Here is a 25,193-nt window from a genome sequence, read left to right as displayed (position 1 = left end):
GCACACTCATACACAGACACAGAGACACATGCACAGACACACACAGACACACAGAGGCACATACACACTCATACACAGACACAGAGACACACACACACACTCATACATACACACAGAGATGCACACACACAGACACACACTCATACAGACACAGAGAGACACACACCCATACACATACATGGACACAAAGTGACAGATACACACACAGACAGACATTCATACACACACAGAGATGCAGGCACACACACACAGATACAGACTCATACATGGACACACACACACCAAAAAAGACACATATACACAGACACTCATAGACACAGAGATGCACACACACACACAGAAACACATAGACGCATACCCAGACACACACACATACACAAACACCCATACACACACACCCCTATACAGATGCATACACCATACACACATGCACATACGCAGACACAGAGACACACATACATCCATACACACATACATATATGTACACACACAGACATACAATGCTAAGCTCAAAGTGTGAATATTAAAAAGTGTGAAAATTAACCAAACCAACAACTGAAGTACATTAAATAATAAAGGTGAACATTCTAATTCTAAATAAACTGAATTTAATATGGACCTTGAATTTCAAAAAACCATGAGCTCTGAAATATACTAGACATATTTCCATTAAGCAGAGCTCAGCCCTTCCCCATAATAAACAAAAATACATATAAGACATGCCCTTATAAGGAGGAAAGAAAGCATCATGAGCTAAGGTGTTCCAGGGAAGGTTCCGTTGTTCTTTTTGTTTTTGTTTTTTATAATGTTTAGCTGAGTGGCTCCCAAAGACAGAAAATTGCAACATGAGTCCCTGCAGAGCACAATTTCCCTTCACTCTTGTATCATCTAAACTCATGGTCCTTAACCTCAGTATCAGTCGTAAGCTGTGACCACAAAAATGTAGGACTAATTTTATCAATGACTTGCACAAAAAAAACACAATATTGGCCAGGCGCAGTGACTCATGCCTGTAATCTCAGAATTTTGGGAGGCAGAGGTGGGTGGATCACCTGAGGCCAGGATTTCGAGACCAGCCTGGCCAACATGGTGAAGCCATCTCTACTAAAAATACAAAAATTAGTGGGGCATGGTGGCATGCACCTGTCATCACAACTACTCGGGAGGCTGAGGCAGGAGAATTGCTTGAACTCAGGAGGTGGAGGTTGCAGTGAGCTGAGATCGTGCCATTGCACTCCAGCCTGGGCAACAAAAGTGAAACTCCGTATCAAAAAAAAAAAAAAAAAAAAAAAGGCCGGGCATGGTGGCTCATGCCTGTAATCCTAACACGTTGGGAAGGTGAGAGGGGAGGATCAACTGAAGTCAGGAGTTTGAGACCAGCCTAGCCAACATGGTGAAACCCTGTCTCTACTAAAAATACAAAAAAATTAGCTGGGAATGGTGGCTCATGCCTGTAGTTCCAGCTAGTTGAGAGGCTGAGGCAGGAGAGTTGCTTGAACTTGGGAGGCAGAGGTTGCAGGGAGCAGAGATTGTGCCACTGCACTCCAGCCTGGGCGACAAGAGCATAATTCTATCACAAAACAAAACAAAAAAACCACCAGAATATTTCAGACTACCTCTTTCACATACATTCCCTTATTCTTGCTTGTCTGAAGAGTAAGGGATATAACTGCAGTGATTACATTAACAAACACTCATGAAACTGTTTCTTGCACGGACATGTCATCCTCTGATGGATGCTGTAAGACAGAAAACAAACGTTGAAAGCCACTAGACAGAACCTGGTACCCACACTCCAGCTGTGAGACTTTGGAGAGGCCAGCCTCTTGACATCTGAGTGTTCCCGTGACAGAAGCAGTCATCACAAAGCCTTTTGTCAAAAGCATCCCCTTGTTTCAATCTACCTGTGGAATCCAGGTAGACTGGAAGGATGTTTACTGTGAAGTGAACCTACTTCTTATACTTCCTAGCAGCAGTGTGCTGGCAGACCAACTCTCCGGAAGAAACCGAAGCTCTGAGTTGAGATCTGTGGGCATGCAGGGTGAAAATAGTTCCTCCTTGGCTCATTTCAAACTCCCAGTGTGATGCCACTCAGGGTGGAGTTGGCGAGAGGTGTACAGTTGCTCCCGCTGGCCCATGCAGTCAGCTACAGCACCTTCTGCCTGGCAGGAAGGCAGGCTTCTCAGATAATCACACAGACACTACTTCTGCCTGTGAAGTAACTTTCCTGCCCGCAACACTTGTAATTGGCATACGCGACAGCTCTACCATTACAAAATTCCATTCCATTCCAGTCTTCAATAAGCCTCTTCAGTGGTTCCAAAGCAGAAAATTAGCTCAAAATCACCACAGAATTGTGACACACTGCCCATTTACAAAGAGCAAGTGCCTCTTCCTCCCCCTGTATTGGGGTTCTCCAGAGAAACAGAACCAATAAGATACAGAGATATACACCAGGAGATTTATTAGGGGAACAGGCTCACGCAATCACAGAGGCTAAGAAGTCACATCATCTGCCATCTGCGAGCTGAAGAACCAGGAAAGCCAGTGGTGTGATCCAGCCCGAGTGTGAAGACCTGAGAACCAGGGGGGTCAATGGGGTGACGATGGCGTGACTTCCCCCAGTCCAAGGTCAAAGACCTGAGAATTCGAGGGTGGAGTCCTGGAGTCTAAAGACCCAAACACCAGGCCCTTCAATGTCTGAGGGCAGGAGAGTTGGATGTCCGAGATCAAGAAGAAGAGAATTCGCCCTTCCTCTGCCTTTTTGTTCTATTTGGCCCCTTAAGGGATTAGATGACGCCCACTCTCATTGGTGAGGGTAGATTTCACTGCGTCTACTGATGAAAATGCTAATCTCTTCTGGAGACACCCTCACAGACACATCCAAAAATAATGTTTTATCAGCTATCTGGGTGTCCCTTAGCTCAGTCAAGTTGACACATAAAATTGACCATCACACCACCATATGGTAGAGAAGCTGAGAGAGTGAATAAATTCTATCTAGCCAGCAAGAAAGGGGCATCTCAGGAAGATGTGAGTTGGAAAGGGCAAGTATGTCAAGGTATCCTTTTTGGTAACAAGGCGCGAGGCTTACTCGAGGTACTCCTAGTAATGAGTAGTATGGACAGGGCAAGTGATATGATACTAATGAAAGGATTTCATTTTGTGGAAATAATTTTCAAATATTGGAAACAAGCGTCCAGATCCCACAGGAGTCTGGGAAACACCACCCAAACAGGAATATAAGGGAGGAAGGAGATGGCAGGCTCTAGGGGTTAGAATTTGGGGCCTGTGAAGGTTCTCCAGCCTCCGGGCAGCTGGAGAACAGGCTGTTACCTCGTGCTCTTGCCAGTGCGAGTTTTCAGGACACAGAGAAGGTGCCACGCTCGTTCGTGTGATTCCACTCCTCTACGTTGCTTCTTCAACATCTCATCCCTACCTCGTATTTCTTTTTGGCCTCCCTTCCGAACGGTTGGGTATTCATGGCCCCAGCTTGCCCACGGCCTCTCTGTTCTTTGCCTCCTCTCAGTATCCTTCAGCTTCAACTATTCACAATAATAGTAGTGTTAATTCCCCAGCATTTATTAAGCCCCATATTTCAGCCAAGCGCTCTGCTGAGTGCCTTATGGGAATGATCTCACTTAAACCTGACAACAAGCCTGTGTTGTTGACTCTCCCTTTACCTCATGTGCAAATTCTCGTGAGAAACCTATTTCACTGCATTGACATCCCTGCTTGGATAGAGCTACCCCTGTACCATGTCACTGATTGCTGGCTGGCTGACGGACGGACTGTCTTCCTCAGGCTTCCCAGCGTGCTCTGATCAGCTCTGGAGAGGCAGCGTCATTACTGTGTTTTGTGGGGCTGCCAAGGGCTGCTTCCCTTGGCAGTGGCTATGGTCAAGAGACCTCTGCAGGGGATGTGGGTGTAGCAGGCATCCTGGCTCTGTGTTCATCCAATGAGAAAGATATGGTTCAAGAAGCAGGTGGCTGACACATATCACAAAACAACAAGCTGAGGGCCTGAACTGCATCATTACTTAGAGAAAAAGTACTGAGAGAAAGGAAAAGGTTTGTGAGATGCCACCAGCAAGGATTTCCAATAGTCCAGTCACTGACTTGTATGGCTGTGGACACATGACCACACTGTGTTCTATAAAAATGACGATCCCATCAACAAGTGGGCGAAGGATATGAACAGACACTTCTCAAAAGAAGACATTTATGCAGCCAAAAGACACATGAAAAAATGCTCATCATCACTGGCCATCAGAAAAATGCAAATCAAAACCACAACGAAATACCGTCTCACACCAGTTAGAATGGCGATCATTAAAAAGTCAGGAAACCACAGGCGCTGGAGAGGATGTGGAGAAATAGGAACACTTTTACACTGTTGGTGGGACTGTAAACTAGTTCAACCATTGTGGAAGTCACTGTGGCGATTCCTCAGGGATCTAGAACTAGAAATACCATTTGACCCAGCCATCCCATTACTGGGTATATACCCAACAGATTATAAATCATGCTGCTATAAGGACACATGCACACGTATGTTTATTGCAGCACTATTCACAATAGCGAAGACTTAGAACCAACCCAAATGTCCAACAATGATAGACTGGATTAAGAAAATGTGGCATATATACACCATGGAATACTATGCAGCCATAAAAAATGATGAGTTCATGCATGGATGAAGCTGGTAACCATCATTCTCAGCAAACTATCGCAAGGACAAAAAACCAAACACCGCATGTTCTCACTCATAGGTGGGAATTGAACAATGAGAACACATGGACACAGGAAGGGGAACATCACACACCGGGGCCTGTTGTGGGGTGGGGGGAGCGGGGAGGGATAGCATTAGGAGATATACCTAATGTAAATGACGAGTTAACGGGTGCAGCACAGCAACATGGCACATGTATACATATGTAACAAAGCTGCACGTTGTGCACATGTACCCTAAAACTTAAAGTATAATAAAAAAAAAAGAAAGAAAAATTAACCCAAAAAACAAAAATGGCAAGAAACTGAAAGCCAACCCACCCTCTGCCTCCACTCTGGAGGAATACAGTGCCTTTGCATTTCCTACTCACAGGATTATTCTGTAGATGTATCTTGGGATCTTATCATAAGTCCATCCTTTTCTGACCAAGGATACACCTCTTTGGGGAGTGGATGACCTAGAAACAAAGTGGCCACCCACTACCAAGTTTCTCATTGTCTGTGTGAGTGTGTAGCCCCTTCTTTCACACATTAGAAAATTTTAGCTATCTAGTTAAGATGGCAAATTTTTAGAATAGAATTTTGTTTAGCAATTTCAGCTACTGTCACTGCTTTGTACAAAAAGTGTTTTTTTTTTTTTTAAGAAAGTGATTGTCACATAAATATTTGCTGCTTAACTATTCTATGCTGGCTATCAAGGACCGTGAAGGGTCTGGGATTTCATTTTACTCTGCTGAAAAGCCAGCACATTAGTTTGTCACAATTTTGTGGATGCTTAGAGGAAACATAAGAATCCTAGATCAGAGATGAAAGACTTTCTTACTTGCTGCAAAAGCAGCAGCCACAGTATCAGAATTCATGTCTGTTTCCTGGACCCCACTTCCCAGAGGGAAAGTGTTTTGTCCTTGATCCTGCAGTGGGTCGTGTCACAAAAAACACCGAGCTTGCAAACCAGCTGCTCCATAGCAGCCAGTGGCTCATGTGCTCTTTCTCCCTCATCTCTTCAGGCTGCTCATTGCAAATGCAATCCTGGAAAATGGCCCTTATTAATAAAGAGCCATGAAGGGCCTTGCATTTCTGCATATCCAGCAAGAACATACAGGAACAAAAGGCCCAGGGAGAACTGTCTCCCAACATCAGCACATGTCCATGAGAAGAAAATTCACCCATCTCATAAAGGTACAGACAAGAAAACTTGCAACGACTGGAGAAATCTTTTAACTGTATAAACTACATAAACTAACAACCATACTTTGCCAAAAATAAACTATACAAACAGCCATATTTTGCAAAAATAAGATTTGGACATCCTTTGAAAACTCAGTAATGTGACATTTCCTTTTCAAATTGTCCTGGTTCCTTGGATTAACACTGGACTCCATATCAGAATGACCAGTGCTTGAACGCAGAGGCATGGCCTATGAATAAAAGCATCTCCTCCGTCTTCTCTTCCCCACCATTTCTTATTCCCTTGTAACAAAATTAAACATATTCATTTCTTTCCTTCTAGGCTCTATCATAATTTCCATTTTTCCTTCTTCAGAACTTTAGATTCTTCTCTGAAGGCTTGAAATTCTATAAAAGAAAGTCACCATTACCAGATGCTTTCAAGAAAGGTGGAAATATGAAATTTGGAACATTAGGGTTCACAAATGTTAAGGAACCACTTAGTCTCCAAAAAAGGAGGCAAGAATTTACTTATGATCTTTTGTTTCATCATTTAGATATTCATCCTCTAAATATTTACATTATTTATGAACAATTCCCATGAAAAGTAAATATTTAACATTTCTGTTGAGGTCAGAATAATAATGATTCTTATATACAATAGTTTTTCCAACTTCTTACTATAACATTTTTAAAAAAATATGGAAGAGTTGAAAGATTTATACCAAAAAATAAAATACCTATCACTTGGATTCAACCATGGTTAATATTTTACCATATTAAATCCAGAAACATATTTTATTCCGGACCATTTGAAAGGAAGTTGCAAATATCATGACACTCTACTGATCCCTACCTTACCATACATTTCCTAAAAGGATGTTCTCCTACATAACCCTCAAACTGTTATCATATCTAAGGAAATCAATGACAGTTTCCTAAAACTAGTACTCACTCCAATATTCTCTTTAATATTCAAATCTAATTTTCCCAAGTGTTTTCTATAGCTATATTTTTAAACTAGCATCCAATCAAATTCCATACTTTAAATTGTTCTTACATGTCTTTAGTCTATTTTCATATAGAAAGAAAATGGTTCTTCCGCCTTTCCCCAGACCTGACACTGACAGTTTTAAAGACAGCAGGCCAGTTATCTTTTAGAACAGCCTACTGTCTACATTCATCTTATGGTTTCTTTACGAATAGCTTCTTTCAGACTTCTTCATAACATCTTTATCTATATGTTGTCAGCAATCTTCTCACTTAATATAAAGACATAATTGAGACAAGTGAGAAATTAGTGAAAGGAAGACAGGTATTGGCTATTCTGATCTCCCTGGCAGGCCTAGCATGGTGCCAGCCAGGAAGTCACTGTCTTGGTAAGTTCATGGGGCTGGATCTGGGTTGGTCGGCACAGTTAACAGAGAATTCAGGAAGATAAATCACAGGGGCGCTTGAGTCAGATTCTCAGGAGCTATGAGGATTATACCAAGAGCCAAATGTATTCATCAAGTCCGAGGTTAAACTCCACCACAAAAGCAAGACAGAGACAAAAGAGCAGAAGCAGAACTTCAACAGGGTCAGAAGAGAGAACGAAGACAGACAACTGCTGGGTGTAGGATGGCAGCACCACGCTCATCGTTTTCAGTCCCACGTTAGGTGGGGTCAACGTGTGCAGCGGCTGTCAGGGCCGTCATAATACGTTTGTGTGCGTCAGAATATCAATTGCCATGAATGTCTCCTTACATCTTCCATAGGATCCCATGATCTTCTCAACGTAATTCTGACATGCTCTACTAAAGAAATTTCACTGTAAAGAATTGAAGTTAATGACTAAGTTTTAAATTGTCACTTTAATAAATCTTTAAAAATACATTTTTAAAATATATTTTAACTATATTTTATAGATCCTCAAGATTTTATCATTTATGTTAGAAATCAGTCAAAAAAGATCCAAAATGTTAAATGTTAAATGCAACAAATACACTCACTAGATAAACATGAACATTAGTGCCTGGCAAGGATTACAGTTGTCAATATTTAATTATAAGGCTTCTTCCAAACCCTTAAGTGAAACATCTAATTAAGAAAATGCTGACTGACGTGCAGGAACAGCCTTTCTCTGGCAATGCCATCTCTAATTGCTTCTCCATTTTTTCTAGTAAGACAATGCTTGCTCATTACTGCCGTTCTAGTATGAATAAAATATATGTGGTGTCATCATACATAAAATAATTTACAAGAAACATAATTATAAAAAACTGGAAGAGAGTTGACAAAATGAATACTTTATTTTTAATAAGTCATGCCTTTATTACAAAAGACATTTATTTGTACTTTGAAATGGACTATTATGGTCTCTTTACCAGTACTAATAGGAATATTAGGGAGGCTGAGGCAGGAGAATGGCGTGAATCCGGGAGGCGGAGGTTGCAGCGAGCCGAGATCACGCCACTGCACAACAGAGGGAGACTCCGTCTCAAAAGAAAAAAAAAAGGAATATTATTTTGAGAAAGACACTTTTAGATTACTTTTATTTTTTTTTTTTTTGAGATGGAGTCTTGCTCTGTTGCCCAGGCTGGAGTGCAGTGGCGCAATCTTGGCTCACTGCAAGCTCCACCTCCCTGGTTCCAGTGATTCTCCTGCCTCAGCCTCCTGAGTAGCTGGGACTACAGGCACGCACCACCATGCCCAGCTAATTTTTGTGTTTTTTTAGTAGAGACAGGGTTTCACCATATTGGCCAGGCTGGTCTCGAACTCCTAACCTCGTGATCCGCCTGCCTCAGCCTCCCAAAGTGCTGGGATTACAGGTGTGAGCCACCGCACCCGGTCTTACTAACGTGATTTTTAAATTTTTATCGGAAAGAGTATAATTCTTTGGAGTTATTTTGTTCTGGTGGAAATACCATGAATTACTTTGGAAGTAGATTTGAATCCTCATTACTATCTTAATTCATTAAAAACACCTGGTTATACCTATGTGTGGAAGATAGAGATTGATTTCCAGGAATTCAATCTTACATTTTTCACATAGCAGCTAGGTGGAATTAGACAATTTCTTATTCTGAGCCTCAATTTCTTCATGTGTAAAATGAAAATAAAATTCCTGCCTTGTATGTATGTTTTGGGGATTTGTGATAATGTCCATAAAACACGCATGCTGTATTTGGTGCCTAGTAGACCCTGAAATACCAGCTGTTACTTCAAATGCTAAGAACCCTGGCGTTATGGAATAGTAAGTAGTTGATCAATGATCACATCAATCTGTGAAACATGCTTATAAAAATGTTAAAACGAGTAAAACAGAGGTCTGAGGTAGACCTTCCCTTGGGAATTTATCACCTGCTTCTTTAAACTGCGCTTCATATATTCAAACTGTAGTTCCTTAAGATTCAATTTTTTGCATTAATTTAGCAAGAAAACTTCTATTTGAGGGGAGGGGTTCATTTTATTTGATGTAGGCTCTTAGTTCAACTGGATTATGAAGAGTCCTGCATCTACAGGGATGGTTTCCAAGTCTTCACACTGTTTGATACTAGGGAATTGAATTAAATGTTGCATTTTACAATACATCCCACTTTACCTTTCTATACAACTAGCGACATTCTCTGAAATAGAATTATTAACATTAAAAGCCTGATATGAACAGGAGCTTCCAAGGTGAGTTGTGTCCTCATCCCCATGACTGACATTATATAGAAGTTCCACGATATTTAAAAATAATTTCAAGTTATAGTTACAAAGAAGGCAATGATTCTAAGATTATATAGGTATACATGCATTTGAGAAGAACATTTTATGTAGTTCAACTTTGCCTTAATAACTTCTTTATTAAACAACAGAAGGGAAAGTCTTAGCTTGGCTGTTTTTCTAGTCACTGCCAAAAACCATCTGCTTCTAAGTGATATTTAATCATTGCAAAGTTCCATAATCGTCAATCAAGACAAAGCCTTTATTTCGTTTCTGTGCTTTTCAAAAGATGGCAACTTCATTATTTCTACCTCTCAAAAAGGGGCAACTTTTTTTTCAATACATAATGAATAGTATTTATCCATTTGCTTGACGAGTACTACGTAGTACATGGTGTCTAGAAAATCATGTCCTGTTAAATATGTGTCTGTGTAACACTATTCGTGAGACCATTAAATGTGAGGTAATTTTTGAAATTTTTGCCTATGAATTGTAAAATTCTGCATATCCAAAAAGGTATGTGGTTTGACTGTGTAAAATGAAACAAATATCCAGACTGTACCCATGAGGGAAGAGTGTCCCCTGTATGTGAAGGATATGTGGAATGGTATTTGTAAATGTTAACTGGTATTTTTTTCCCTAGCATTTTCACTTTCCTTTGGCCCTCCTCACATTGAATGATCCAAAGGTTTATTTTGAGAGAAAGCAATAGACTCTACTCCTCATGGTTTTTATGTCAAAAGAAAACAAAACAAAACCGAGACTTACAAGCTTGGATTAAAGCAGGAATAAGAACGGGAAGCTCCCTCCTCCCAGGCAGTGGGTGCTTGGCTGGAGGCTGCATCCGATGACCGCAGCGCTCAAAGACACCGTGAACCGGGCACACCCTCAACTCCAGATCGTCTGAACAATTTAAAGAATCTCATCTTCAATCAGAGGATACTATTTGAATATTGCTTAGCCCGGTATTTTAAGGACAGTAAAAGATAATGTCATCATTGGCTGTTCTGTTTTTTCTTGGTGTCCTGAAATGCTTAGCCCGGTATTTTAAGGACAGTAAAAGATAATGTCATCATTGGCTCTTCTGTTTTTTCTTGGTGTCCTGAAATGTTTTGCTGAGTGTGGTCTAAAGGTATCTTAATAAAGTCTACCTCAGTGTTCTTCAAACTATCTGTAGTGTCAGATCATTTTTCCAATTTATTGTATGTAAATACTTTTAAAACATAAAAATCGAAAAATAAAATGGTAAAAACAATACACAAAATGTGAATCCAAATGTTTAATTATTAGAGTCAACAGACACAAAGCTCCTCTGCCAACTGCTATAAAATTTCTAAATGCTTATTCTCCCTTTCTGCACTTACCGCTTCATGGACAGGGAACAAGTAGCTACCTGGTAACTGCAAGCAGGTAGCTAATGGCACACACATTGAGAAGCACTGTTCCAGCAGAGAAAGGAGATGCCCCTCATTTTAGAGGGTCTTGAAACTCCCACAGCAACAGTAAAGAGCACTCCCATCTTGCGTGGTGTGTGATGTCATCTGTTGTATAGTTTGTGATCACTGTGTGTGTTCACCATCTCCTGTACGTGCAAAGTTGCCTGTTTATGCTTCTAGTCCTTAACTTCCTGCCATATTCCACCATGAATGTCCAGCCCCGTGCCTGGCCCTTCTCTAGATGTTTCCCTAGACCTCAACTCAAGGTGTGTATCCCAGAGTGAACTCCTCATCTGCATGACAAACCCGCATCTTCTGTGGTCCCCCTTTATGAGTGGCACTCTCCTCCCAGCCACCTGACATCATCTTCAGCCCTTCCTCTTGCTTCCTCAGCCTCACCTATGTGTTGCCGGTCTTGGGAGATTTGTCAGTTCAATATCTTTCTTTTCACTGTGTTCATTCCTAGGCTCCATACCTCTCAGGCGTTTATTCCTAGAGCTTCCTACTAGCTCCCTGCACATTAGCTCAACCCTCCTAAAGTGCAGCCTGCTCCTGCCACTTCTCTACCTAAATCCTGGCTTTTCCAGTGTTTACTAAACAGAGCCCAGTATCCAAGGCTCTCCCTAGTTTAAACGCTTTTCACAAAAGCTGTGCTCCTAACAAATGGAAAGCCTCACGCCATGTGGCTCTGGGCCTCCACGCGTGTGCTCACACTGCTTTGGTCTCCGACAGTGCCCTCCCAAGCCCCAGGTGTCCATGTGCCCCACTTCTGGACATTCTTTAGAACTCAGACCCCTGACATCGCCCCTCATTCAGCATCATCTCCGCGCCTCCTCTTCTCTCTTAGCTGTGTGCCCACGACAGTGTGTCTGAAACCACTCTTGGATCATTTATCTTATTTTTCCTGCTTTTTGATAAGATCCATTTCCAGTTCTTTCCCTAATTACTCAAAAATCTAGCTCCATGTGGATCTTAGATGGAATAGATATTCATTAAATACAGGTTGACAATTAATTAAAGAATACATTAGCCTACACTGCAGATCATAGCAATAAACTGTATTTTGTACAAAAGATGCTGTGGGTAGTAAGAATATCTTTAGAATAATGAATATCATGTAATAGATATTTATTAAGTGCTTATGTACCAGCCACCACAGAGACAAGTTTGTATATGTGATCTCTTTTAATCCTTACAATATCTCTTTGAATAGGCATTATTATTAATTCCCATTTTATGAATGAGAAGGTGAAGCTTAAAGAGGTTAGGTAGCCAATGTGAATGCTTAATTAGCATTCTAAGAAAAGTTACAAAATGAGATTTGAATCAAATTCAATCTGACTTCAATCTGTGCTCTAAAAACTATACTAATTTACATGAGCTGTTATGATTACACAATGCTGAAGGGTTCAAATCCCATAGGACTATCATTATGAGCTTGGCACAAGGGCCATGCTTGTTGGATAAGAAATTAGAAAACACTCAACATGTGTTCTTTAAACACACAGCAAAAAAACATATAACTGCTAACTCAAATACAATTTTCAAGATTTAAATATATCCCAGCTACTCAGGAGTCTGAGGCAGGAGAATCACTTTAACCCAGGAGACAGAGGTTGCAGTGAGCCGAGATCGTGCCGCTGCACTCCAGCCAGCCTGGTGACAGAGTGAGACTCTGTCTCAAATAAAAAAAAAAAAAATTAAATATAACAACAAAGAAAGAGGATAATTTAAAGCAAAAGCCTACGCATAAGACAGAACAAAATTGTTTTCTCGGGTATAAGCAAATACTCGATATGGAAAACCAAGTTGAATTCATTATTATCTTTAATGAAAGTAACAGTCATATGACTGTAATAGAAAGTAACGGTCATGAGGGAGGAGCCAAGATGGCCGAATAGGAACAGCTCTGGTCTACAGCTCCCAGCGTGAGTGACACAGAAGACGGGTGATTTCTGCATTTCCATCTGAGGTACCGGGTTCATCTCACTAGGGAGTGCCAGACAGTGGGCGCAGGTCAGTGGGTGCACGCACCATGCGCGAGCCGAAGCAGGGAGCCATTGCCTCACTTGGGAAGCGCAAGGGGTCAGGGAGTTCCCTTTCGGAGTCAAAGAAAGGGGTGACGGACGCACCTGAAAAATCGGGTCACTCCCACCCGAATATTGCGCTTTTCGGACCGGCTTAAAAAAACGGCGCACCAGGAGATTATATCCCGCACATGGCTCAGAGGGTCCTACGCCCACGGAGTCTCGCTGATTGCTAGCACAGCAGTCTGAGATCAAACTGCAAGGTGGCAGCGAGGCTGGGGGAGGGGCACCCGCCATCGCCCAGGCTTGCTTAGGTAAACAAAGCAGCCGGGAAGCTCCAACTGGGTGGAGCCCACCACAGCTCAAGGAGGCCTGCCTGCCACTGTAGGCTCCACCTCTGGGGGCAGGGCACAGACAAACAAAAAGACAGCAGTAACCTCTGCAGACTTAAATGTCCCTGTCTGACAGCTTTGAAGACAGCAGTGGTTCTCCCAGCACGCAGCTGGAGATCTGAGAACGGGCAGACTGCCTACTCAAGTGGGTCCCTGACCCCTGACCCCCGAGCAGCCTAACTGGGAGGCACCCCCCAGCAGGGGCACACTGACAACTCACACGGCAGGGTATTCCAACAGACCTGCAGCTGAGGGTCCTGTCTGTTAGAAGGAAAACTAACAAACAGAAAGGACATCCACACCAAAAACCCATCTGTACATCACCATCATCAAAGACCAAAAGTAGATAAAACCACAAAGATGGGGAAAAAACAGAACAGAAAAACTGGAAACTCTAAAATGCAGAGCGCCTCTCCTCCTCCAAAGGAACGCAGTTCCTCACCAGCAACGGAACAAAGCTGGACAGAGAATGACTTTGACGAGCTGAGAGAAGAAGGCTTCAGACGATCAAATTACTCTGAGCTACGGGAGGACATTCAAACCAAAGGCAAAGAAGTTGAAAACTTTGAAAAAAATTTAGAAGAATGTATAACTAGAATAACCAATACAGAGAAGTGCTTAAAGGAGCTGATGGAGCTGAAAACCAAGGCTCGAGAACTACGTGAAGAATGCAGAAGCCTCAGGAGCCGATGCAATCAACTGGAAGAAAGGGTATCAGCAATGGAAGATGAAATGAATGAAATGAAGTGAGAAGGGAAGTTTAGAGAAAAAAGAATAAAAAGAAATGAGCAAAGCCTCCAAGAAATATGGGACTATGTGAAAAGACCAAATCTACGTCTGATTGGTGTACCTGAAAGTGATGGGGAGAATGGAACCACGTTGGAAAACACTCTTCAGGATATTATCCAGGAGAACTTCCCCAATCTAGCAAGGCAGGCCAACGTTCAGATTCAGGAAATACAGTGAACGCCACAAAGATACTCCTCGAGAAGAGCAACTCCAAGACACATAATTGTCAGATTCACCAAGTTGAAATGAAGGAAAAAATGTTAAGGGCAGCCAGAGAGAAAGGTTGGGTCACCCTCAAAGGGAAGCCCATCAGACTAACAGCGGATCTCTTGGCAGAAACCCTACAAGCCAGAAGAGAGTGGGGGCCAATATTCAACATTCTTAAAGGACAGAATTTTCAACCCAGAATTTCATATCCAGCCAAACTAAGCTTCATAAGTGAAGGAGAAATAAAATACTTTACAGACAAGCAAATGCTGAGAGATTTTGTCACCACCAGGCCTGCCCTAAAAGAGCTCCTGAAGGAAGCGCTAAACAGGGAAAGGAACAACCGGTACCAGCCACTGCAAAGTCATGCCAAAATGTAAAGACCATTGAGACTAGGAAGAAACTGCATCAACTAACGAGCAAAATCACCAGCTAACATAATGACAGGATCAAATTCACACATAACAATATTAACTTTAAATGTAAATGGACTAAATGCTCCAATTAAAAGACACAGAGTGGCAAATTCGATAAAGAGTCAAGACCCATCAGTGTGCTGTATTCAGGAAACCCATCTCACGTGCAGAGACACACATAGGCTCAAAATAAAGGGATGGAGGAAGATCTACCAAGCAAATGGAAAACAAAAAAAAAGGCAGGGGTTACAATCCTAGTCACTGATAAAACGGATTTTAAACGAACAAAGATCAAAAGAGACAAAGAAGGCCATTACATAAAGGTAAAGGGATCAATTCAACAAGAAGAGCTAACTATCCTAAATATATATGCACCCAATACAGGAGCACCCAGATTCATAAAGCAAGTCCTGAGTGACCTACAAAGAGACTTAGACTCCCACACAATAATAATGGGAGACTTTAACACCCCACTGTCAACATTAGACAGATCAACGAGACAGAAAGTCAACAAGGATACCCAGGAATTGAACTCAGCTCTGCACCAAGCGGACCTAATAGACATCTACAGAACTCTCCACCCCAAATCAACAGAATATACATTTTTTTCAGCACCACACCACACCTATTCCAAAATTGACCACATACTTGGAAGTAAAGCTCTCCTCAGCAAATGTAAAAGAACAGAAATTATAACAAACTATCTCTCAGACCACAGTGCAATCAAACTAGAACTCAGGATTAAGAATCTCACTCAAAACCGCTCAACTACATGGAAACTGAACAACCTGCTCCTGAATGACTACCGGGTACATAACGAAATGAAGGCAGAAATAAAGATGTTCTTTGAAACCAACGAGAACAAAGACACAACACACCAGAAACTCTGGGACGCATTCAAAGCAGTGTGTAGAGGGAAATTTATAGCACTAAATGCCCACAAGAGAAAGCAGGAAAGATCCAATATTGACACCCTAACATCACAATTAAAAGAACTAGAAAAGCAAGAGCAAACACATTCAAAAGCTAGCAGAAGGCAAGAAATAACTAAAATCAGAGCAGAACTGAAGGAAATAGAGACACAAAAAACCCTTCAAAAAATTAATGAATCCAGGAGCTGGTTTTTTGAAAGGATCAACAAAATTGATAGCCCGCTAGCAAGACTAATAAAAAAAGAGAGAAGAATCAAATAGACACAATAAAAAATGATAAAGGGGATATCACCACCAATCCCACAGAAATACAAACTACCATCAGAGAATACTACAAACACCTCTACGCAAATAAACTAGAAAATCTAGAAGAAATGGATAAATTCCTCGACACATACACTCTCCCAAGACTAAACCAGGAAGAAGTTGAATCTCTGAATAGACCAATAAAAGGAGCTGAAATTGTGGCAATAATCAATAGTTTACCAACCAAAAAGAGTCCAGGACCAGATGGATTCACAGCCGAATTCTATCAGAGGTACAAGGAGGAACTGGTACCATTCCTTCTGAAACTATTCCAATCAATAGAAAAAGAGGGAATCCTCCCTAACTCATTTTATGAGGCCAGCATCATTCTGATACCAAAGCCGGGCAGAGACACAACCAAAAAAGAGAATTTTAGACCAATATCCCTGATGAACATTGATGCAAAAATCCTCAATAAAATACTGGCAAAACGAATCCAGCAGCACATCAAAAAGCTTATCCACCATGATCAAGTGGGCTTCATCTCTGGGATGCAAGGCTGGTTCAATATACACAAATCAATAAATGTAATCCAGCATATAAACAGAGCCAAAGACAAAAACCACATGATTATCTCAACAGATGCAGAAAAAGCCTTTGACAAAATTCAACAACCCTTCATGCTAAAAACTCTCAATAAATTAGGTATTCATGGGACGTATTTCAAAATAATAAGAGCTATCTATGACAAACCCACAGCCAATATCATACTGAATGGGCAAAAACTGGAAGCATTCCCTTTGAAAACTGGCACAACACAGGGATGCCCTCTCTCACCACTCCTAGTCAACATAGTGTTGGAAGTTCTGGCCAGGGCAATCAGGCAGGAGAAGGAAATAAAGGGTATTCAATTAGGAAAAGAGGAAGTCAAATTGTCCCTGTTTGCAGACGACATGATTGTATATCTAGAAAACCCCACTGTCTCAGCCCAAAATCTCCTTAAGCTGATAAGCAACTTCAGCAAAGTCTCAGGATACAAAATCAATGTACAAAAATCACAAGCATTCTTATACACCAATAACAGCCAAACAGAGAGCCAAATCATGAGTGAACTCCCATTCACAATTGCTTCAAAGAGAATAAAATACCTAGGAATCCAACTTACAAGGGATGTGAAGGACCTCTTCAAGGAGAACTACAAACCACTGCTCAAGGAAATAAAAGAGGATACAAACAAATGGAAGAACATTCCATGCTCATGGGTAGGAAGAATCAATATCATGAAAATGGCCATACTGCCCAAGGTAATTTACAGATTCAATGCCATCCCCATAAAGCTACCAATGACTTTCTTCACAGAATTGGAAAAAACTACTTTAAAGTTCATATGGAAGCAAAAAAGAGCCCGCATCACCAAGGCAATCCTAAGCCAAAAGAACAAAGCTGGAGGCATCAGGCTACCTGACTTCAAACTATACTACAAGGCTACAGTAACCAAAACAGCATGGTACTGGTACCAAAACAGAGATCTAGATCAATGGAACAGAACAGAGCCCTCAGAAATAACGCCGCATATCTACAACTATCTGATCTTTGACAAACCTGAGAAAAACAAGCAATGGGGAAAGGATTCCCTATTTAATAAATGGTGCTGGGAAAACTGGCTAGCCATATGTAGAAAGCTGAAACTGCATCCCTTCCTTACACCTTATACAAAAATCAATTCAAGATGGATTAAAGACTTAAATGTTAGACCTAAAACCATAAAAACCCTAGAAGAAAACCTAGGTATTACCATTCAGGACATAGGCATGGGCAAGGACTTCATGTCCAAAACACCAAAAGCAATGGCAACAAAAGACAAAATTGACAAATGGGATCTAATTAAACTAAAGAGCTTCTGCACAGCAAAAGAAACTACCATCAGAGTGAACAGGCAACCTACAGAATGGGAGAAAATTTTCGCAACCTACACATCTGACAAAGGGCTAACATCCAGAATCTACAAAGAACTCAAACAAATTTACAAGAAAAAAACAACCCCATCAAAAAGTGGGCGAAGGACATGAACAGACATTTCTCAAAAGAAGACATTTATGCAGCCAAAAAACACATGAAAAAATGCTCATCATCACTGGCCATCAGAGAAATGCAAATCAAAACCACAATGAGATACCATCTCACACCAGTTAGAATGGCGATCATTAAAAAGTCAGGAAACAACAGGTGCTGGAGAGGATGTGGAGAAATAGGAACACTTTTACACTGTTGGTGGGACTGTAAACTAGTTCAACCATTGTGGAAGTCACTGTGGCGATTCCTCAGGGATCTAGAACTAGAAATACCATTTGACCCAGCCATCCCATTACTGGGTATATACCCAAAGGACTATAAATCATGCTGCTATAAAGACACATGCACACGTATGTTTATTGCGGCATTATTCACAATAGCAAAGACTTGGAACCAACCCAAATGTCCAACAATGATAGACTGGATTAAGAAAATGTGGCACATATACACCATGGAATACTATGCAGCCATAAAAAATGATGAGTTCATGTCCTTTGTAGGGACATGGATGAAATTGGAAATCATCATTCTCAGTAAACTATCGCAAGAACAAAAAACCAAACACCGCATATTCTCACTCATAGGTGGGAATTGAACAATGAGATCACATGGACACAGGAAGGGGAACATCACACTCTGGGGACTGTTGTGGGGTGGGGGGAGGGGGGAGGGATAGCATTGGGAGATATACCTAATGCTAGATGACGAGTTAGTGGGTGCAGCGCACCAGCATGGCACATGTATACATATGTAACTAACCTGCACAATGTGCACATGTACCCTAAAACTTAAAGTATAATAAAAAAAAAAAGAAAGTAACGCTCATACGACAATTGTACACTGAGCCACCGTTCATCCCTGAGGAAATGCTAAGTCCCAGCAGAAAGCATTACTAACTTTGGAAAAACTCAAGACGATGAAACAAAAACACCTAAGACAATAATTATTTTTCAAGAAAGACATTTAAACTGCCCCTGGGTTGTTATAAGATTAGAAACCCATGACAGTGGATTATATGAGGAAGAAAATATTTTCTTCATCCATTCAATAAATATTTGCTAAATGTCTTTTATGGGCATGTGTTCCCTTAAGTGTCACAGGACAAAGAGTTTATAGTCTGATAATGGACATAAGATGTGAATATAAATCACAGGGTTTCAGTGGAGGAAAAGACAAGGGCTACACAAGTATGATTTGTGATGCTACTGATTATTCTGCAGATTAAAAGTTTGATCCCAGAGTGGTAAATGCATTTCCTTCTGGGTGTTACACAGCACTCAGTGGTAATGTTAATTAAACTAACCCTTATCTTCTGTAAGTCATGCAGGGAAGGTAATGATGAAAGACTGGCATGTACTATAATTTGTTCTCCCAAATAACTGAACTAAAAGACACCATTTATTACAGCCACATGGTAAATATAATGAATCATTTTTCTCTCTCTGTTTTTTCTTCACCTAGAATGTTTCTTTCAATAAAACATGGCTCTCAATTTTCATTTCTGTGCCAAGAAGCAGGTAGTAATCATAGATAACACTTTTTTAGCATTTCTCCATATATTACTTATTATTTCAATTAATTTCTGGAGCACTTCTATGCAGAAAGTATTATCACCTCCATATTATCAAGAAAGAAAAACTACAGCTAGGGAAGAAATGAATGACCTGCCCAGAATTACTCAGCTAGCAATCGGTTTGAGGTGGAATCCACCTCGTCTGGTTTCCGGGTCTACAGGCTTCATCACGCTGGAGGCTGCCTCAGTGTCAGAGGAATTGAGATAAGTCCCTCTAGTCACTTTACTGCCAGCCATGCTGACAGGCCCTTCAAGCAGCCACTGCAATGTTTCCACAGTAATGTGATTTTAACAATGGAACTCAATCACTCAAAAAAAAAGAGTGAATATATGCTTGCTAATAACTATGACTTACACAAGCTACAAATACTTCCTGACTAGAAGTTTACACTCTACCAACATTCATACACAGCAATTATCTATCTATCCACCTTACGTATTGCTAGGAATTCTTACATTTGCAGAACAAATAAGAGAATAAGACCGGCCGGGCGCGGTGGCTCAAGCCCGTAATCCCAGCACTTCGGGAGGCCGAGGCGGGCAAATCACAAGGTCAGGAGATCGAGACCATCCTGGCTAACATGGTGAAACCCCTTCTCTACTAAAAATACAAAAAATTAGCCGGGCGTGGTGGCAGGCACCTGCAGTCCCAGCTACTCGGGAGGCTGAGGCAGGAGAATGGCGTGAACCCGGGAGGCGGAGCTTGCAGCGAGCCGAGATCGCACCACTGCACTCCAGCCTGGGCGACAGAGCAAGACTCTGTCTCAAAAAAGAGAGAGAGAGAATAAGACCTTTACAAGGTGTATTGTGTGGTTCAAACCAGAAGTATGAAAAGAGGTAGTGAAGAGGGATGAGTGAGACTGAAAAACACTGAGGCATAATATATACATGAAATGGACAGGGAAGCCAAGGTGAAGATCAAAGGTGTTGGATCACGTATCCAGGGATGCAGGACAGTGAGGTGAAGAAAGAGAGCTCAGTATCCTCTGCCTCTGGCTCAGATGTGCAGTCAGTACACCCTGTGGAGCGAAAGGGGCAGCCTCCGTTCCATGGGCCTTTCACTTACGGAATTCTTGGGTCAGAGATTAAAAACCCCTGCTGCTATTCAGCATCTTTGCTTGGAAAAAAGCCTCTAAATTGCAGGAGAGTTTGCATATTTTCCTACTCAAGTTAATTTCACTACTTTCAGTTTTTTGTTTTTTTTTTTAAAGCCAAGTACAGAATCAGGCAAATGTAAAATGTATGCATTATTGTCAAAAAAGTACAAACTGCTAATAGGGTTTTCCTTTAGAACTCAGGGCCACGGCCTTAAAATTAGATCCGCATTTCTTGCAGACAGGTTTACGGTTTCCTTTATATGTATTCACATTCTCATCACTCTTTAAACTTTTTCTCTGACATTACCCATTTCTCCCTTTCCAAGTTTCCAGGCTTTTGAAATTTAAATTCCTGATTTTAATATTAACCACACAGGCTAACAGCAGCAGCTATCTGCCAAGTGACAGATGAGATGGTAGGAGCAAATTTAAATTCATTGTCTTATGTTTGTTTATTCGGTGTTATAAATCACTACCACAGAAATCCAGGAGGGAAAAAGAATCCTTCAAGGTGCAAAGTCTGCAGTATTGAAAGAAAAGCCGTCTTAATACTTTGTTCCTTCCCCTTTGTCTCTTATGTTTTAGTGATTGAAAAAGGAGTGGGGTATGATGAGAGGAAGGGAATGTGAGTAGTCGTGGATCTGAAAGGAAAAATGGTATGCTCAGAGGGCCAGTCTGCTTCCTGCCTGTGTGTGCCTTTACCTGCTGCTGCAGACAGTAGGAGCACACAAACTCAGGAGGATTCTGCAAAGCACCTAGCTGTGTATATTACTTCTCATGGCACTTACCTAAAATTCAATTTCACGGCCAGATGCAGTGGCTCATGCCTGTAATCCCAGCAATGCCCAGGTGGGAAGATTGCTTGAGGCCAGGAGTTCAAGACCAGCCTGGGCAACATAGGGAGACCCCGTCTCCACAGAAACATTTTTAAAATTGGCCAGGCATAGTAGCTCACACCTGTAGTCCCAGCTACTCGAGAGTCTGAGACGGGAGAGTCAGATCGCTTGAGCCTGGGAGGTTGAGGCTGCAATGAACAGTGATCATACCACTGCACTCCAACCTGGGTGACAGAAGGAGACCTCATCTCAAAAAATAATAATAATTTAAAAATTCAATTTCTTCACTGTCCATAAAATTGAATGCACTTGTTAATTCAGAATAATCTCTTATATAAATAATGCCAAATGCAGTGTTATTCAAAAAGTATCTATTGCAAATATTTGCACAATATAAACATGAGCTAATATGTTCAAGAATTGAAACTAACACCAGTTTCACTGGCCATGCTGCATATTTCAGTGCCTATTTGTTAAAAGCACTAAGACTAGAGTTTAAGGTCAGTGTGTAGATCTGTTTGCTCATAAAACATTAATTGCATAAATGTTAAGGACCAGTTGCCAATAACAAAGGTCTAATTCCTCAGGCATATGTATTCCAGTGAGTTTTCCAAAAGCAATTAACTGATAGGGAAAACTATCAGTTGATAAACATATGTCATAATATAGTATTTTTTAATGAGTGGGAACAACTTTTTGCTTAACTGCTTATTTTCTTTTTTGTTGTTTTTTTGAGACGGAGTCTCTCTCTCTGTCGCCCAGGTTGGAGCGCAATGGTGCGATCTTGGCTCACTGCAAGCTCCGCCTCCCGGGTTCACGCCATCATCCTCTTGCCTCAGCCTTCCGAGTAGCTGGGACTACAGGCACGTACCACCACGCCCGGCTAATTTTTTGTATTTTTAGTAGAGACGGGGTTTCATCGTGTTAGCCAGGATGGTCTCGATCTCCTGACCTCATGATCCGCCCGCCTCGGCCTCCCAAAGTGCTGGGATTACAGGCGTGAGCCACCGTGCCCGGCCGCTTGTTTTCATATTGACATGAATATCATTCACTTTTGTGAAACTGTAATTATTTAAATTGTGAGTGAGTCAGGATCAGTATGAATGCAAAAATTACTCAGGATTTTTTGGAGGGAGTAGGGAATGGCCTCACTAGATTACAATGCAGAAACCTCAGTCTGTGAATTGGCTCATCTGTCTTTGACCATTTCACTATTTCTTTGCAGCATTCAGGATGAAAATTTACCCACTCAAGAATAGCTAACAATATGCTCCACTCTAAAAATTAAAATTCATCCTAGTTCTAAAACACATTTTAAAAGAGCAATGTTTTTATCACGGCTCTTGGAAGTGAAAGGGGTGTTGTGTGGGTGTGTGTGTGTTGAGGGAATCGGCCTCCGATTCCCAGTGAAAATGTTCCCATGAAGTCAACGTTTCTGCAGTGACTCAGAGCACTGTGGAAAGCTCTCAGGAGCTCTAGGGTAATAATCAGACGTATACTGGCCATTACAATTCCATTTGTGTCAGATGATGTCATGCATATGTAAATTAACTAGATGTCACACAAAGGAGACCCATCCCACTTGGGATAAGACTAGGGACTGGTCCTTAGAAATTAGGAAAGCACCAGGTCTCACCACTTCTTAAAATACTTGCTGCAGACGTGTGTATTCGGCTTCCCTGCACACCTGCTATATTCTGAGACAAAGAAAGGGACTTCAGAAAGTCCTTAAGAAAACCAAGCAAACAAACACTCTAAGTAGCAATACTTCTGGTAGAAGAGAAACAAAATTCTGTCCCTTCCTTCAAGGCCCCTTAGGATTCACTCTGAGAAAGCTGGACAAAGCATGTCACAGCTTATGTCTGAAAGCCCGCAAAGCCAAGGAGTAAAAACCCAGGAAACGTGCAAGGAGGGTGCCCAGGGGGTTATGGAAGTTACTACAAATATTTCATTTCCTGAAGTGCACCTGCGAAGGTGAGTGCGGCAGGCGGAGGGGTCGGGGGTCCCAGCAAAAGGTACACGCGCCCGGACCACGCTGCTACTCACGCTTCGCCATCCCCGGAGTCGCCGTCCGAGGCCCCCTCCTCGCCGATGTCAGGCAGCGTAAGGAACAGGGTTCTGGGGCCAGCCCCGGGGGCCACGCAGGCGCCGGGCTCTCGCTCTCCGGGGCCAGGCTGGAGCGGGTTCCTGGGGAGCGCGGCCCAGACCCCGCCGGGGCCCGAGGGCGGCCGCGCTGGGACCACCAGGCGAGCAGGGGAGCAGCCCCCGCCGGAGGGAGTGGGGGGCTGGGGCGGGGCTTTACCCGCTCTCGGGCTACTGGGCCAAGAGAGCAGGGTCCCCACTGCTCCCGCGGCGCGGCTGGCGGCGGAGCCCCGGGAGTAGGGGGACGGGAGCAGCGGGGCGGGCGACCGCCGCGAGGCGGAGGGGGAGTCCGGAGCCAGGGCGCGGAGGAGGGTCGGGGTCGGGGCGGTGCCCAACGGGGTGCCCGCCCTGGAGCCCCCCGACCCTGCAGCGGCAGCACCTCCCGAGGGTCTGGAGGAGGGGCCTGCGGGGGGCGCCGTCGAGGTCTCGAAGAGTTTGGCCAAGAGAGACCCAAGGTCCAGCACAGCAGCCTTCATGCCTCGACAGTGGACACGCCGTCCTCGCCGCCGCCCGAGAGTTCGGACCGCCGAGATCCGGCCGAGGCGGCCCGGGCCGGGGCGAGGAGCCTGGGGTCCCCGCACCCGGAGCCCCGGAGGCCCCTGGCTCCCTCTCCTCCCCGAGGACGCTCAGCTCCGCGCCGCTGGGGTCGCCCTTCCCCGGCCCGGGTCCGTCCGCCGAGCGCCCCGGCTGCGGAGAACAGCCCCGCCTCGTCCCAGCGCCGTGAGACCCCCGAGGGCCGAAGGGCCAGGAGCCCCGGGAAGCGCGGCCGCCGCCCGCCGCCCGCCGCCCGCGGTTGCTACGTTCAACACACCCGGCCGCGCTCCAGGCTAATTGGGCCCCAGGTGCGGCTCGGGCTGTGCCCGCGGGGGACGTCCCACTCCCCGCCTGGTTCCGCCTTAAAGGAACACGCCCCCATTTCCCCTGCGCTCCGAGCCTCGCAGATCCCATCCGCCGAGCTCAGGGCCCAGGGCTGGGAAAGAGAACCCTGGCTCCAGAAGGTTCTGGAACTTACCCAGCCTGACAAACTTGCACGTGCTGGGGTCAGGCCACCTCTCTGATGATAGGGAAGGTGGGTAGAAAGATGTATTTGGGCGAACGAGCTTGAAACAGCAGCATCCACTCCCCCCACCCCAGGGTCCTACTCAAACCCTGTTACTAAGGGTGGGGTGGGAGCGACCGCGAGGTGCGCCACCCACTAACCTGCAAACAAGACCGGCTCTGAGAGCTGAAGTAGAAAGACCTACGCACACCTGTTTAAACACCTGTCGGAGTGAACCAAGAGACTGTAATTCAAATGTTTGAGAACTCAAATTATAATCGGAACGACTACAAATTCAAAGACAGATATGGAAGGCAAAGTTTTCTATTAAGTGGAATAAATTGTATTTTGCTTAATCTGAAAAATACGTGTGAAAGGTAGAGCGTATAGGTGCGAGCATC

The 25,193-nt window shown here is 43.1% G+C and overlaps 1 protein-coding gene across 11 annotated transcripts in view; it reads right to left on the bottom strand.

Annotated features, from left to right (window-relative positions):
- The window catches only part of FAM149A (family with sequence similarity 149 member A), a 68,249-nt gene extending 43,666 nt beyond the window's left edge, over positions 1-24,583 (bottom strand). For 2 of the 11 annotated variants that reach the window (XM_016952643.4, XM_054683581.2), the window contains exon 1: positions 23,658-24,583. In XM_016952643.4, the coding sequence (XP_016808132.3) occupies positions 23,658-24,229 (572 nt within the window). In that variant the 5' untranslated portion in view covers positions 24,230-24,583. The other 9 variants (XR_010156780.1, XR_001717341.4, XR_001717343.4 and 6 more) reach the window with 9 other exon arrangements.
- Positions 24,584-25,193: the final 610 nt, after the last annotated feature.

Source organism: Pan troglodytes, chromosome 3 (assembly GCF_028858775.2).
Source record: "Pan troglodytes isolate AG18354 chromosome 3, NHGRI_mPanTro3-v2.0_pri, whole genome shotgun sequence".
Classification (NCBI taxonomy): Eukaryota; Metazoa; Chordata; class Mammalia; order Primates; family Hominidae; genus Pan; species Pan troglodytes.
This window is presented reverse-complemented; position numbering and strand designations above follow the sequence as displayed.